This window comes from Temnothorax curvispinosus, unplaced genomic scaffold (assembly GCF_003070985.1).
Source record: "Temnothorax curvispinosus isolate PA1 unplaced genomic scaffold, ASM307098v1 QBEX01002901.1, whole genome shotgun sequence".
In the NCBI taxonomy this organism is placed as follows: Eukaryota; Metazoa; Arthropoda; class Insecta; order Hymenoptera; family Formicidae; genus Temnothorax; species Temnothorax curvispinosus.
The window spans coordinates 171,720-187,000 of NW_020212681.1; the positions used below are offsets into that span (position 1 = coordinate 171,720).

Sequence of the window (15,281 nt, forward strand, 5' to 3'; positions counted from 1 at the left end):
GGATTATATCTTCGTTGAGATTTACGGATTTCGCGGTTCTCGTTACAGCTGTGCGCCTTGAAAAGGGAGCTGAGGCCTTCCGTGATGCCGATATACGTCAACCGACCGGCGGTTCAGAGAACCATGTCCCAAGGTACCGGAAGTTTATACAGCACATTCCATCCATTTGGCAACGACGCAGACGCTTCCCCCAGCTTTGCTCCCGGTTTACGTGAAATCAGGGAGGACTCTATTGAGATGCAAAAAGTCAAGAAGGTCCAGAGCTTCTTCAGGGGTTGGCTGTGCCGACGGCGTTGGAAGCAGATTGTCGAGCAGTACATCAAGAGCCCGCACGCCGAGAGTATGCGCAAGCGGAACAGGTAATTGTTACTGCTTCGTCGTACGACGCGATGACGTCCAACTTGTTCGCGCACTTCGCTTTTCCATTAACGGTTTGTTCGTGGCTTCGCGAGTTTCATACGGCTACGTTTCGCACAGCCGTATGAAAATAAACGCGATAAGCGTCGACTAAATTGAATGCAACATTCGAAAAAGGCTGAAAAAAATGTAGAACAACGTAGCTTTTTTTTATATAAAATAAAATTATATGCTCTGACTGTTATATAAATACAACTGCAGTAATAACACAATATAATAATTTTATTTCGCGGCGTAATAAAAATAAATTTATTATTGTTCTCCCGCCGCTGATAAATTTTCCCTTAATCAAACCGCGTTTCCTCATATTTCATTCATTTGCGATATAACAGCGATGGTAAAATCGACGATTATTGGCTTCGTTTAATTTGCGCTATCGGTGGGTATTGAACGCGTGTCCTATTTCAGCCTGGTATTCCAAATGGTGGAGGTCGAGGAGGAGTACACGGAGCAGATGGAGATTTTAGTAAGCTGTTTTCTGAGGCCTTTCAAGATGGCTGCCAGTTCAAAAAAACCCCCATGTAGTCACGAGGACGTGAATAGCATATTTTTGAATAGCGAAACCGTGCTGTTTCTCCATCAAATATTCCTGAAGGGTCTCACCTCGCGTATGGAGAGCTGGCCTACTTTAGTTTTAGGTATGGACTTAAAACTACTGTAAGTAATATATACAGGTCGATATATCGGACGACGAGTCTATGGCCGGTATTCATAGTCGGATCTTATATTTAAGACCGTCTTAAGTACGATCTTAAGATGTTATGAACCACGCACAGAGCCGTATTAGCATCATAAGATATTACTTAAGACGGTCTTGAAATAAGAACCGACTACGAATACCGGCCTATGTCTCTAATGCATTCGGCGAATCAAAAAGACGCAAAAAGTTTTGCCATTCCAAGTGTCTACAATTTCTTTTTCCCCCTAACGATATTAATTTATGCAAATACAACAATTTTGTAAGAGAATAATGTATGAGGATATAATAATGTAAATGTATATTGACCACGGTACGTCTCGTCAATGCAGGTGACTTGTTCGACATGCTGCTACCGATGTTATCCATATATCAAGAGTACGTGCGAAACCACCACTATAGCCTTCAAGTGTTGACTGAGTGCAAGCAATCGTCACCGTTCGTGGCGTTGCTCAATAGGTTGGAGAACAAGACTGCCTGCCACGGACGATCCCTGGAGACCTTTCTAACATATCCTATGCATCAGGTAGGATTGCCATGCGCGGAAACTGACGCAAACCGATAACACCAATACAATTCTCATACGTAAAATGCAGAATACCGCCACGAGTTTCTGAACGTTCAATGGTATCGCTTTGTATTATTATCGCTATGGGGAGAAATATCGCTAAGAAAATGCCTCAAACGCAATATTAATTTCCTCGCTGTTCTTCTCGCGAGAAAGATGATAGAAAAATGGAAGGATTTTCCTCGGTGATACGAATACCTCTTTGGAAATTATCGATTATATGAAATAGTTTGGTATAGCTTCCATGAATATTACATGAGATCCTAACGATCTTATAAAGTGAGCGGAGTCGATGCGAAGAATATATACATTCCATCGCGTCCTTCCGCAGAACGCGAAAGTTCTATCTGAATTTATTGGTGAAATATAATTTAAATTTGCTTTAAATACTGCAGTGAGATTTTTTTTACTCTATGCTGCAATCTACATTAGTCTACTAATTAATTTCTAATTTATTTCTGCTCTACCGATATCTCTAAGAAGAGTAAAATTTAAAGTCTGTTTGACAAGTTTCGCGTCACGATTACTCTCCTAACTTTCTCTTCTCTTTTTTTCTCTCTCTGATTTTAGTGGAATTTCAGGACAAGTTCCTTAATCCAGCTACTTACTTTATTCGTTTAGGTTCCAAGATATATAATTACTTTGTGCGAGTTATTGGCGCATACGCCGTACGATCACGTGGAACGTAAGAGCCTCGAGCATGCCAAGCAACAGCTGGAGGACCTCTCGAGGCAAATGCACGACGAGGTATTTGTTAATTAACTCATCTATATAAGAATCATATTTTATTTTCGCTCTAAATATTAATTAAACATGTCCCATTATTCAGGTCAGCGAGACTGAGAATCTGAGAAAGAATCTAGCAGTGGAGCGAATGATTATCGAAGGATGCGATATTTTACTGGACGTCAATCAGGTCTTCGTCAGACAGGGTGAGTGCGTCAATGCTCTCTCTTTCGTAGTCTTTTATTTATTTTAAACATGCTCGCGTAAATATTTAAATATTGCGTATTTAAAAATTTACGCGAGAATTGAACAGTCAAAATTATTTCGCGTTCTAACGATATGGTACGTATAACTATTATTTTCTATTTTAATCATTTTTAAATGAAATATGGACAAGCTGTGCCCAGTACAATGTTGAAACTACCGAGTATGAAAAATTATTTTTGCATATAGAAAAAATATTTCACTTTGCCGAAGTCGATAAAATCGAGGCTACTTGATAACTCGCGTATCTCTCACGGTTTATCTCTGGCTGGGAAACTCGTTTCTAGACTTGATCACTGTCGGTAAAGCTCGATAGGCTTCCCCCTCGTCAGGGATGGGGAAAGCGGAAGTGGGGGGTCAAAGGGCGCAAACGCACAGTTACATGTTCGAAATCGATGACGCAACTTGGTCGCGTCGATATATTTTCGTCGGTATATACTCGGTTTCATCTCGATCCTGCGCAATGTGTCCTGTCAGGGCCGACGTACTGTTCTACTACTGGCGGATTTTCGTCAGACGAAAAATTCTTACGCCACGTTGATTACATGACTCAATAGCGAATTGCGACACAGTTGCGTGCAAGCGGAATGTCGCGTGATTGCAGAAACTGTAATTTCATTAGTCGTTTCAAATTCGATAAAGTAGCTCTTCTGATGGTGTTTAATCGCGTTCATAAATTACTAAAGAATATTCGAAATTCCATACAATACAATTCAAATCTTAGATATCTGCTAAGAATATTAAATAATGACCTGAACATTGAAAGAAGAGGCTTAAAATTTAATTTAAATCCATATTTGCAAGGAGTTGTATACATGTTCAAAAATTAATTTATTATATTATTAAATTAATTTTTTATTATTATTTAAAAGAAAGCAGAATATAAAATAAAAAGTACGGTTGAAACATCTTGTTTTGCAATAAATGTCGCATATTTTCGCTAAAGGTAAGCAAGGAATAAAGTAAAGCGAAACTATTTCAAGTACAAGTAATAAAACTCTTGTCTTGTGGTAAGCCGGCCCTATAAACACGATCCTGGCAACCCTCCTCGTGCTTGACGCCACATCACATGGTTATCACGTAAACGTCTTTCGGTCGCCAACGGCAGAGCAGACCATCCCGCGAACGTCATCCCTCGTTCGCCTCTCGTTGCGGCAAAAAATCAGCCGGTGCGAACGTCACGATTCGTTCCAAGGCAAACGAGGGTCGCGATTTTCTTCGAGCCTTACCTCTGTGTCCGGGGATATTCGGCGATATTGCGAGCCTAGAGGTCGATGAACGAACGAACGAAAACAAGCGGCGACCAATCCGCGGCATTGCCATTTTGTCGGTCCATCAGTACGGTGCAGCGCGCATAAAGACCACGAGAGTTTCGCAAGCCCTGTTTCTGTTAACGTAATAGCGTCGATAGCGAGAAAAGTGGGACCAAGCGATGTGTGTGACGCTGATGGTAGGGACCAAGGATAATCGCAAAGAATCAGCTATAGCTATTCGTCTGGATGTACATAGATAAGGTACACGCGTTGCTTTTTCAGTGATGTTGGAAGGACTCGGTTGAAGGTTTCAAAAAATGAATAATAAATCCTAGAATAAGAGAACTGGATACGTCAATATCAGATAACTATGAAATTGCTTTCTTTGTTAATTCGATCATAAGTTTTGATTTATTTATATGTAGAAACATAAGTTTGGTTTATTTATAGAAACATAAGTGCGCAACGTCTTTTTCTCAGGAAGAAAGAGACGTGAAGGATATTTAATTTGAATTGACTTGGCTAGCTGTTAAAGAAATTGTCACACTTCCAACTTTTTTTTTTCTAAAATCTAAATGGCTTGAAACCTACCTGATCTTATCTAGCTTTCTCCATTAAAAGAAAGATGAATTTACGATGATTGAACGATGCCGGCGTAATACCGGCGAATTCAGATTTCGGTTTACAGTTTCAAAAAGATATGTTTTGCATTACTGACAATATATTCAGTATCGAAAATTGAACTCCGCGGAATAGTCAATTTCAATTTCTGTATGACGTCAACAGCGCAGGCACGATATTGCGTATTTCGCATTCCCGTCCGTCCTGCTATTTTTAAATGCGCATAGGCAGCTTCCCCTAATTGTATCGATTATTTTAAGATAGCTCGTTTTGGAGCCAGAAAGCCGACAAGCCAGAAAGATGAAATAATTCTTGTCGGGCGTTATTTCCTCCAACGGAGAACTTCGTTCTCCGACGATGTTAATAATAAAATCGTATAAATCGCCGCGGATCATGATCGACTTTGCATAATCTGTCCTACCGGCTTGTTTCAGGTACGCTCATACAACTTGTGGATAAACCGCGTGGTGCGCGAAGCAGATTAAGCGCTACATTTGGCGGCAAAGCCGCGAGCGACAGGGAGGCTGTCAGACAGTGCTTTCTCTTCTCGAATCATCTGTTGCTCACGACTCGCCAGTCCGATGACGACGGCCGTTTAAATCTTGTTGCGCAGATTGGCAAGATACCCCTTTCCGACGCGGTGCTGATTGAAGATCCGAGCGATCAGGGTGCCACAGATGATGATGGTAATTATTTACTCGTTGAAAAAGTAATGACCTGGTATCTTATAGCTTCTTTCGAGATCTCTTTAAATCGGCGATACAAGAATTTTTGTCAAATTAAAAATGAATATTAACCCTCAGTTATCTCACCAGGGTCTGAGAGACCCTGCACGTTGTTAAAACGTGCAGGGTTTTTAAAACGTTCATAAAACCCTTGTATCTTTTTTTTAGTCGGTACTACGTCAATTTGAAAAAAAAGCATTTTTTTGCTTCTTCAGAAAAACAAGTTTTCTTTTTTTAAATAACATTTACATTTTTTAATTTGGAATAATCTAACTTACACAGTCCTGTAGATCTTTAAAAGATGTATCGATTAAAAAAAAAGACGTCAAATTGATGCATTTGTCTTAAAGATACAAGCTGGAAAAGATGACAGAGGTCTCTCAGACTCTTGTGAGGTAACAACGGGTAGTGAAAACGTAAGATAACCGAGGGTTAAGTTATCGATGGATTAAGAATACGAAAAGGATCAAGTAATTTAAAATTATGTCGTATACAATCCTTGCTCTTTCTTTATGTAATATATAGATCGTGTGTGTGTTTGTGTGTTGTCTCAAAGGCTAGAGATAGAAAATTTATTCGATGCTACAAAGTAGCGATCATAAACTAATTTTAGGACTGTCAGTATGTTCGATGTCAAGTGGCATTAGCGAGAGTAGCGGAAGCGGTAGCGGCAGCGGGACTTCCCAGTTGCAGAATCGCGACTTCAAGATTATACTCGATATAAAATCCGGTGGACCGCAGGTGATCGTTCACCTCGTGGCACCTACCATGCAAGTAAGTGCACATGTTAAAACTATAAAATATTAAAACAGATAATCTTGTCGTCGAACAGGACAGATATTCATAGCCGTGGCATTTCTTGGCGAATAAGAATTTTTTATTTATACATATGTGCATATAAATATATATGCATGTATAAATAAGAAATTCTTATTTATACACGAGTTTCTTATTTATTAAGAAACAAGAATACTGCCCAGTATTCAAGTATACACTCTATAAATTAATTTACCTATACAAAGCATGCACTTTAAAGCTGTACTCCCACTTCGTATTCGAGCTGTAAAACAATTATAAATAAAAATAATAGAATTACAAAATTTATAGATCGTTTTTGCTTCTATTATCATATATGCATTATGAAAACTTTTCGCAGGAAAAAGCAGCTTGGGTCAGTGATATTAGTCAATGTATGGACAACGTTCATTTTAACGATCTGCTCCACGGATCGTTATCGGACACCAGCTCCGTCACGATGCCGCAGTCCATCCGGAACGATCCGAAGTTGTTCAAGGACGATGTGGACATCAGGTTCAGTCGGACTTTGAATTCCTGCAAAATACCGCAGATTCGTTCCGCGACGCCCGAGCGGCTGTTGCAGCGACTGACCGACCTCCGGTTCCTCAGTATCGATTTTCTCAACACGTTTCTGCTGACGTACCGAGTGTTCACCGACGGCGTCACGGTGCTGGAGGCTCTCAAGAAAGTTTTCTACGAAGCCGAGCCGCCGGACGCGCAAATACCCACCGGATCCCTCGTGTAAATATGATAACGAGTGACAGCAATTATTAGCTTAAAATTTATTTAGTTTTAAGAATTGAACAGAATGATTATAATTATCAATTTATCAAAAAAACTCGATAATATATTGTATTATATGTGATAAAAAGAAAACTTTTTTGTGAGTATTATATTACTATAGAAAAATATTTTTTACAAATATTTTTATGTTACTGATAATTATTCTTAACATGCCTGAATATTTTTTATATTTATATTTCAGATCCTTAGACGTACTAGGAGCAAATGCCAGCGAAACACAATATTTCGAAGACCGAAGAAAAAGTAACTTCTCACCGAGACGAACTAGCGGCGCGAGCTCAGTATCAGGTGCATACATTAAAGCTTCTTTTCAATCAACAATTAATAATATATTACTAGGACGATATAAGATAGTTGCGGCTTTTAATTATTAATAGCGAGTTGCTTCATATATAGGATATGGATCAGAAGTGAGCGATACCCGCGACGCGAAATCTCATGGGTCCTCTGACGCTAATACAAGCGGATACAATTCAAAAACTCACTGGCGATACAAAAAGCGTCAGTATCTTGCGGTTTACAATATATTACATAATTAAATTTAGAATTGAAAGAAAAATCAATTGTAATAATAAAAAATACTTAAAATAAAAGTAACGTAACGTAAAAGTGTATCAAAATGCGATATAGAATTTCTCGTGTTTAGTGGATGAAGAACAATCGCTCGGACTCATCTCCGAGGCCCCGATCATAAAACGCAGTCCAACGTCCAGTCCATCCAGCTCGTCACAATCTCCGGTTGTGTCACGAAAAATCAGTATTCGTGTGGATCAGGACGGTGAAAACGACGGGTGTCATCTAACGATACCGAAAGTAATAGCTGTGTCGTCCAGTTCTGAGACACTCACAGGTATAAGCGCGGATATTAATTATATGTATTAATGCAAGCTCTTAAAGCTATAGAATTTGAATTATATGTAAAAAGTCAATGTTAAATTATTGTTAAATTTAAATTTAATGCAGGTTTAAATTATAGTATTTAGAGACAAAAAGGGAAAGTTTTTTCCGATATTTTTATACTGTTTAACTTTAAGAGAAATATTAGAATGAGAATTATTATATAGGTAAATTAGTTTGAAATTTTATACATATATTTCGTCTCTTATTTGATAAAGTTGTAATATACTGATGTGTGAAAAATATTTGGAACGTAAGACGTTACAGCAATCAGCGCACCATCTTCGCCAAGCAACTTGAGCTCCGTGACGCTCATCGGGTCGACGGAATCCGGATCCGGATCCAGATCCGGATCCGCTTCCGGATCGGATCCAAGTCCTCAAGAGGGAGGTACTTACTCGCGTCGTGTCTCGGATATCGAAACACCAGTCACAACATCAGAAGAGGATGCAAGAGGTAATCTTTCATTAGATATAAACTAATTACACCGCTTGTTTTTCTAATTAAATTTAGTGTTTATAATATATAATTAATACGTACAAAATAAATTATAGAAGTACAATTTACTTATGACGACATACCGTCATTATCACAATCGGTCGAGTCTGTCAAGTCGGACACGCCAAAAACGCCGAAAACGCCGAAAACGCCGAAAACACCGAAAACGTCGAAATCACCGAAATCACCGAAAACGCCGAAATCACCGAAAACGCCGAAAACACCGAAAACGCCGAAAACGCCGGACACGTCAAGAACGCCGGAGACGCCGAAAACACCGAAAACACCGAAAACGCCTGTCTCTCCGTTTATAAAGGAAACCAAGGAAAGTAAAGAAGAGCAGGCTACGCCGAACGGCGACGAGAGTGTAACCTCTTCTAAATTGATCAGTCAATCGGCGCAGCAGAATCAACAACAATATTCGGAGCATAGGGCGTCGATTGCTTCCGCGCCTGCATCCACCGGGCCAAGGAGTGGCTCGGTCTCCACCATATCTGGCGTACGTGTGAATAACAAAATGTGAAAATTTCTTCAAAGGCGTAGTAAATTAAATTAATCGGGGGAGAAAAAAATAATTTTTCTTTAATCATTAAATATTTATGAGCTCCCAAAATGATAATTTATATAATCATCACAATTGTTTGTGTGCGGTTTAATGAATGTTTTTAATTTCGCGATGAATTTTTGTAGAATTATCGGGTGAGCAGACGGTCGATGCATGACGAGTGCTCCTCGCAGCAAAGCGGCTATCAGCATGACCCACAGGTTTCCAGTAAAGCCGGTGTGGTAATAACCAGCTTTCGGCAGAGTCATCGAAGGTTTGTTTTAATATAGCCTTTATTTTACGTGTTACCTGCATTTTATCGTGTCTCTGAAACTTTCGAAGGCATTCGTATCGATAAAAATTATCTCTATTTCGTTCTTGCTGAATGTTGAGTGCCGTTAATGGCAATCTCCGCCTTCTAACGCATGAGAGCTTCTTCTCGATATCATGTTTCATTTATCAGAGTTATAATTAAAATCATTCTTAGAGGGAGAAATTGGTGGAGAAATTGGAGAATATATTAAAGAGAAAGGATAATGTCTTATAGACTATTCGGCGTGTTTTCTGATAGTTTAGTCCGTAAGATAGTAGATAATTTAGAGTTAACATATAATTTCTCCCGCTTTGTGCAAAAATTTATTTTTTCAAAACCCGATATAATGCAACATTTCTGGTTTGTGCCTATTTAATATTCAAAAGAATTGTAAATATATTGTAAATACGTTAAATTTTTTATGCTTGTATCATAAAAACTGTTTTATAAATAATTTACAACTTATTTTAATACAATGTATTCTTTTTAATTAACTTGTAAATATCTCAATCTTTAGTTTCTTTATAATCGATAAATAAAATTCTATAATAATTATAATGCAAAAATCACTCAATTCAAAACTGTTGCTCCATTTTTGTTTGATTTAAATTATGTCTTTATCACCGTCGCGTCGTCAAAATCGAACTAAATAAGTGAGAATCCTTAGATCAGAAAGATACTCCTGCTGTCGTTTCTATTCAACCGTGTTTTCATGTATTGTTTTGTGTCATTCATAGCATTGGACCTGAACCTATCTGGTAAGTGGACTCATTTTGAAAAGCATCATTATCCACTTATTGCGTGTAGCATGGCTGCGATCCTCCTGCTTGCAACATCGTTAGAAACAAAGCCTGAAATGTCTTGCGTGTCTTGTGCTCTGCTCTGTTATTATACAAATCTCTGGCTTGGTCGAAACTTATAGTTATCGATTTTCGATAATTTTAATTGTAATGTAATCCTTAAACGCGTCTCTTTCCCTTTGCTACTAACTGCGCCGTTTACTCGCTTACACACGATTCAATTTCACTCAGTCTATTTCTTCATCATTTAGAGAATGCACCATAGTGAACGAGAAAATGGACCAAACGAAATAGAAATAGTTTTTACCCGATAGCCGCCTTGTGCCACTGCGTGCTTTTATAGCGCTGGATATTCCAAAGAACGATTGAAATCGGCAATAATTCTGGTGAATTCGAATCTCGATGCTATTGAGATGTATTTCTATTTGTTACATCAGCTTATTACATGACATAATATAGTCAAGTATTATTTAAAAAAAATAGAAAAAATAATATTCATTAAATCTTTTCTCGTACCGTTCTTTCAGCACAATCTAACGTTAGATACATTATTTTATATTTATATAGCATCAAAACTTGAACTCGCTGAAACTATGCCAGTTACAATCCTTACTCCAAATAATATATATACTTTGTAGCGACACAATAATATAAAAACAGCAAATAAACAGTACCTACACCGCTGACTTATCGATATCTTAAAACTTCTTTTGCAAAATCGAGATGCACATTAACTTCTATTTGCTTAAGTTACTCACGATGCTTATTACATGATATAATATAGTCAAGTATTATTTACAAAAAAAAATAGAAAAATAGACAATCACCGGATCTTTCCTCGTGCCGTTCCTTCAGCACAGTACTGTAGCATGCTTTAAATACAACGCGAATGACCTGATCGCCAGGTTAAAACGATAGAGATTCGCCTAATGCAACGTAGAACGTAGAGCGAACGCGTAGATCAGTCGAGATGAAGAAAGGTCGAGGATTCGACGACTAAAAAGACTCTGATTTTTATTTTTACGAACATGGTCGCCGATATTCGTCGTTACTAAAATCAGTCCTGAATTCAGGAGCAGCACGTCCACGGCGGCGACCGCGTTTGCCATCGCGACTTCCGCCTCGAGCAATCCACCGGACATAGGGCCGTCCTCCGGGAACGACAACAATCGCGGCCGGGATAGGAATAGGCGGAAGGAGTCCGTGATGTCGACCGCCGCGACGATGAGAGTGCTGAACGTTCTGAGGCACTGGGTGTCCAAGCACGCCCAGGACTTCGAGATGGATCAGAAATTGAAGAGCATGACCATCGAGTTCTTGGAGGATATCAATTACAGTCCCAATTTGTTGCCGGCTGAACACAAGGCAGCCACTCAACTTCTGCGATTGATTACCAAGGAAGAAACCGAGAGCAACAAGGTCGATTTGAAGAAATTGCTAACTCCCCCATCAGTAAGTAATATCTAACAATAATCTACTCATTTAATATTGATTAATAATAGAAATAAAGTATTGTGCGCAACCACATTGTTTCATTTTAGTCAGACATTCATGGAGAACAGTTCTTTGGTAACATTTTTACACGCGCGCGAATTTAATTTGATATATAATTTTATTAAATTATTATTAATATTATTCATGATAATCGTTGTGCATAATCTGGAGGCGTGTTAATTAGAATATCATATTATATTGTTTAACAAAAAAATACACGAACGAAGATAATCGTCTCTGGTAGTTTTTTGGGGCATTAAATATGATCTTGTTTAATTGTTCTATCACGTCACAATTTTAAGAAATTTACGATTTTTGCATAATTAAAAAATATTTAGCAGACCCTTAAGTCGCTTATAAGTTGCAACTTGGACTTTATTATATATATATATATATATAATCATAAATATCTTTTTAAACAGTATACTCTATTTTAATTAGAATAAAACTTCTCCAACATGTTACATAGTTATAATATGCGAAAGTAGGGGAGACCGGGGCCGATAATGAAAAAACTACACTGGATTCGTGCCTCGAGATTTGGAGAGCAAATATTATTGCAGATATTACAAAATTTCCACGCGCAGAAAATTTCACTTTCACCTTCCGAAAACACGTTTGCCCTCGTAAAAATCATAACACGGCAGGTAACCTGCCGAAACTCCGTTGGTCACATGGGTACCATAAGCAGCGTTTACAAATGATAATAGCGAGTTCGCACAATATACAGGTTCCGAGATATTTGATTTGACGGTTCAACCCCGTTGACGGTTTAGCCCCGGTCTTCCCTATACTAAAATAGTCCTTTTTGCAACTTTAATGCAAATTTCTCAAAATTGTAACGTGATAGAATCATTTGGGATTATATTTAATCTAAAAAAACTATAGGAAACAAAACGATCATTAATAATAATAATGATTTCATAAAATTTAGCCGGGCTAATGTTCGATAATGAATTCTCTTCAGATTCCAAGTAAGGAAAGCATCGAGACATTATCTGCACTCGAGATCGCGGAGCAGATGACGTATCTGGACCACCATATATTCGTCTCTATCTCCAGCGAGTAAGTAACGGATTACTAAATCACATCGTTGTGCTGTTTGAGTACGTAGGAATTTATCTTGCAGAGAGTTTCTTGGACAAGCATGGATGAAAACGGATAAGGCAACCCGCGCGCCCCATATTCTTCTTATGACGAAGAGATTCAACGAAGTGTCGCAACTGGTTGTTTCCGAGATTATTCGTCGCTCCAACATGTCGGCCAGAGTTGCCGCAATCGAGAAATGGGCCGCGGTCGCTGACATCAATAGGGTTCTGCATAATTACAACGGCGTGCTGCAGATTTGCGCGGCGTTCACAAACAGCAGCGTGTACAGGCTGAAGAAAACTTGGGACAAAGTTTCCAAAACGGTACGCTGATCAAAAATTCCTGAATAATTTATAAATTCAATTTTGCACATAATTCATTTTGCTCGACAATAGTTTTGTGTAAATAGTGAATGCTATTGACAGCAAAAATCAATTTTTGCAACACTCCACTGAAATCCATTTTTGCAACTAACACTGTTTAACAAAATATATTTTTTTTTTGGAACGCAAGAACGAGGGCAATAATTTTTAGATTGAATATAATCCAAATTATTCTATCACACTCACGCCACAATTTTGAGAAATTTGCAGTTAAAGTTGCAAAAAGGACTATTTTAGTGTACTTTTGCATATTATAACTACATGTGAAATGCGACATGTTGAAGAAGTTTTATTGCAATTAAAATGAAATATATTGTTGGGACTTTTAGCCCTTATAAAAGGAATTTATTGTGTTGATTGTGTTTAAAAAGATATTTATGATTAATGTAAAGTCTATTTAGTCAATGGATTTTTATGTTAAACAACGTAATATTTATATTATGGTATTATAATTAATACGCATTCGCAAATTATGCACAATGATTATCATTAATTTCCAGACAAAACAAACGATAGAAAGATTACAGCATATCGTCTCATCTGACGGGCGCTTTAGAAATTTGCGAGACGCCCTGCACCGATGCGATCCACCCTGTATCCCTTATTTAGGTCTTTACCTCACCGACCTCTCGTTTATTGAAGAGGGTACTCCAAACGTTACCGAGGGTCTTTTGAATTTCTCGAAAATGCGAATGGTGAGCGATACTTCTTCACAAATTATTTAAGAATTATATTTAAAGTCCTCTTCTATATCAAATTCTTTATTTTATTATCTATTTGGTAATAAATATAGAAGAATTGAAGAATAATTTATCTAAAACCAATGATGCATGTACCGTTTATTAATTATTTTACATCTACTATTTGCTATCCACACACATTAATAAACAAAATTACAAGAAGATATTACATGTCTTTTCAGATTTCTCACGTAATCCGCGAGATACGGCATTTTCAGCAAACTCCTTATAAGATCGAACTAGTCACTAAGGTAACCAACTATCTATTGGACACGTCGCTCTTGCTGAACGAGAAGGATTTGTATCGCATGTCCTTGGACCTCGAACCCAGAACATCCAGGTTGAGTAGTTCTACCTTAATAGTAGATCTACCCTCTTCGGTCAGCCACGTGTCTACAAAATAAGTTCATTTCGTCCCGAAATTCTGTGTGAAACAACTCAACTCTACCTTCATTTCACTAGATAAGAAGAATGGATGAAAAAGAGAAGTCTAGGTTCGAAAAGATAAACCATTTGTTGCGACCGGCCGATCGACGACGATCGCGAATGTGACTCGTCGTGCCATCAGCCCCGTCCATTTCTGTCCACCTTCGCTTGTAACGTAACGTCCGTTAACTTCTGTTGTTGTTTCATTTTTATCTATCGCGACATATTTGCGCAAGAGTTATATAAATAAGCTCAACAATGATCTCATCGTCGCACAGAATCGGCCTCTAATTCGCAAAAGAAAATTTATCGTTATTTAATAAGTATATAACAGTAGCAGAAAATTGTAGCGAAATTAATTGGATTTGAAAGAAACTTTCGTGTAATTAGAACTTGCTATTGGGGTTGTCTTTCAATTATCTTCTCTTCCATTATTACTGCAGTTAATATTATTTCTACTTAAAATTTTAAGATGATAAATGTCCTATTTCTATCCAAAGTTTGAAACGAACTGACAAAGAAAATCGCAGATTTTAACAAGAGCATTTAATAGTAACGTGTATAGATTCCAGATCAAGCATGACTCTGTACATAAAATCTGATGAAGATAAGAATACAAAATATTAATTAATGTAGAAAGACTCTCTCGTAATAACATGATTATGCTTAATCTCTCCGTGTCGTTGATAAAGTAATAATCTTATTCAGAAATGTGGTCAGTTTGATCTGCCCGATAAATGATCCATATTTCACGGAATACCCGAATTTTTTACAAGATAAAGGCTGTCGTTAACACCGGCTGATCTCCGGTGAAGATAACAAAGAGAACCATCATTGATTTTAGTTTAGCTAAGCTCAATCGAGCCAGTATTATTGTGCGAGGCGTATGAGCAGTTCAAACAAGTACGTTTGAGAGAATCGATGAGAAGCGAAAAAGGGGTGATGGGAAATTATATTCTGACAATCAATAGCATAACGATTTTGCTGTTTTCCGTTTGTTCTAATTATTGCTGCGAGTATCAAAGCAAAGAAACTCGCTTGTCAAACAGCTGAAAACCTTGAACCATTATTTTCTAAAATAGTATAAAAGTATCGTAATATCTCATTTTCGTTAAACAATTTGTTTTGTTAACGTGTCTTGAATTTTCGATTCTAGTTCTGACCCGGATATTTATTGTTAAAATAACATTTATTAATTCCAAAACATGCAAAACTATATACATA

The 15,281-nt window shown here is 37.7% G+C and overlaps 1 protein-coding gene across 4 annotated transcripts in view; it reads left to right on the forward strand.

Annotated features, from left to right (window-relative positions):
* Nucleotides 1–15,275, forward strand: part of LOC112452055 (ras-specific guanine nucleotide-releasing factor 1-like) — a 54,717-nt gene extending 39,442 nt beyond the window's left edge. The window contains exons 7-26 of one of the 4 annotated variants that reach the window (XM_025012068.1): nucleotides 49–359; nucleotides 826–1,055; nucleotides 1,447–1,640; nucleotides 2,304–2,429; nucleotides 2,512–2,614; nucleotides 4,981–5,232; nucleotides 5,885–6,045; nucleotides 6,428–6,810; nucleotides 7,055–7,161; nucleotides 7,270–7,374; nucleotides 7,520–7,723; nucleotides 8,029–8,226; nucleotides 8,325–8,767; nucleotides 8,959–9,086; nucleotides 9,863–9,883; nucleotides 10,999–11,377; nucleotides 12,387–12,484; nucleotides 12,549–12,831; nucleotides 13,392–13,586; nucleotides 13,814–15,275. In XM_025012068.1, coding sequence (XP_024867836.1) covers nucleotides 49–359; nucleotides 826–1,055; nucleotides 1,447–1,640; nucleotides 2,304–2,429; nucleotides 2,512–2,614; nucleotides 4,981–5,232; nucleotides 5,885–6,045; nucleotides 6,428–6,810; nucleotides 7,055–7,161; nucleotides 7,270–7,374; nucleotides 7,520–7,723; nucleotides 8,029–8,226; nucleotides 8,325–8,767; nucleotides 8,959–9,086; nucleotides 9,863–9,883; nucleotides 10,999–11,377; nucleotides 12,387–12,484; nucleotides 12,549–12,831; nucleotides 13,392–13,586; nucleotides 13,814–14,035 — 4,143 coding nt within the window. In that variant the 3' untranslated portion in view covers nucleotides 14,036–15,275. The remainder of the gene's footprint in view (nucleotides 1–48; nucleotides 360–825; nucleotides 1,056–1,446; nucleotides 1,641–2,303; nucleotides 2,430–2,511; nucleotides 2,615–4,980; nucleotides 5,233–5,884; nucleotides 6,046–6,427; nucleotides 6,811–7,054; nucleotides 7,162–7,269; nucleotides 7,375–7,519; nucleotides 7,724–8,028; nucleotides 8,227–8,324; nucleotides 8,768–8,958; nucleotides 9,087–9,862; nucleotides 9,884–10,998; nucleotides 11,378–12,386; nucleotides 12,485–12,548; nucleotides 12,832–13,391; nucleotides 13,587–13,813) is intronic. The other 3 variants (XM_025012070.1, XM_025012071.1, XM_025012072.1) reach the window with 3 other exon arrangements.
* The last annotated feature ends 6 nt before the right edge of the window (nucleotides 15,276–15,281 follow it).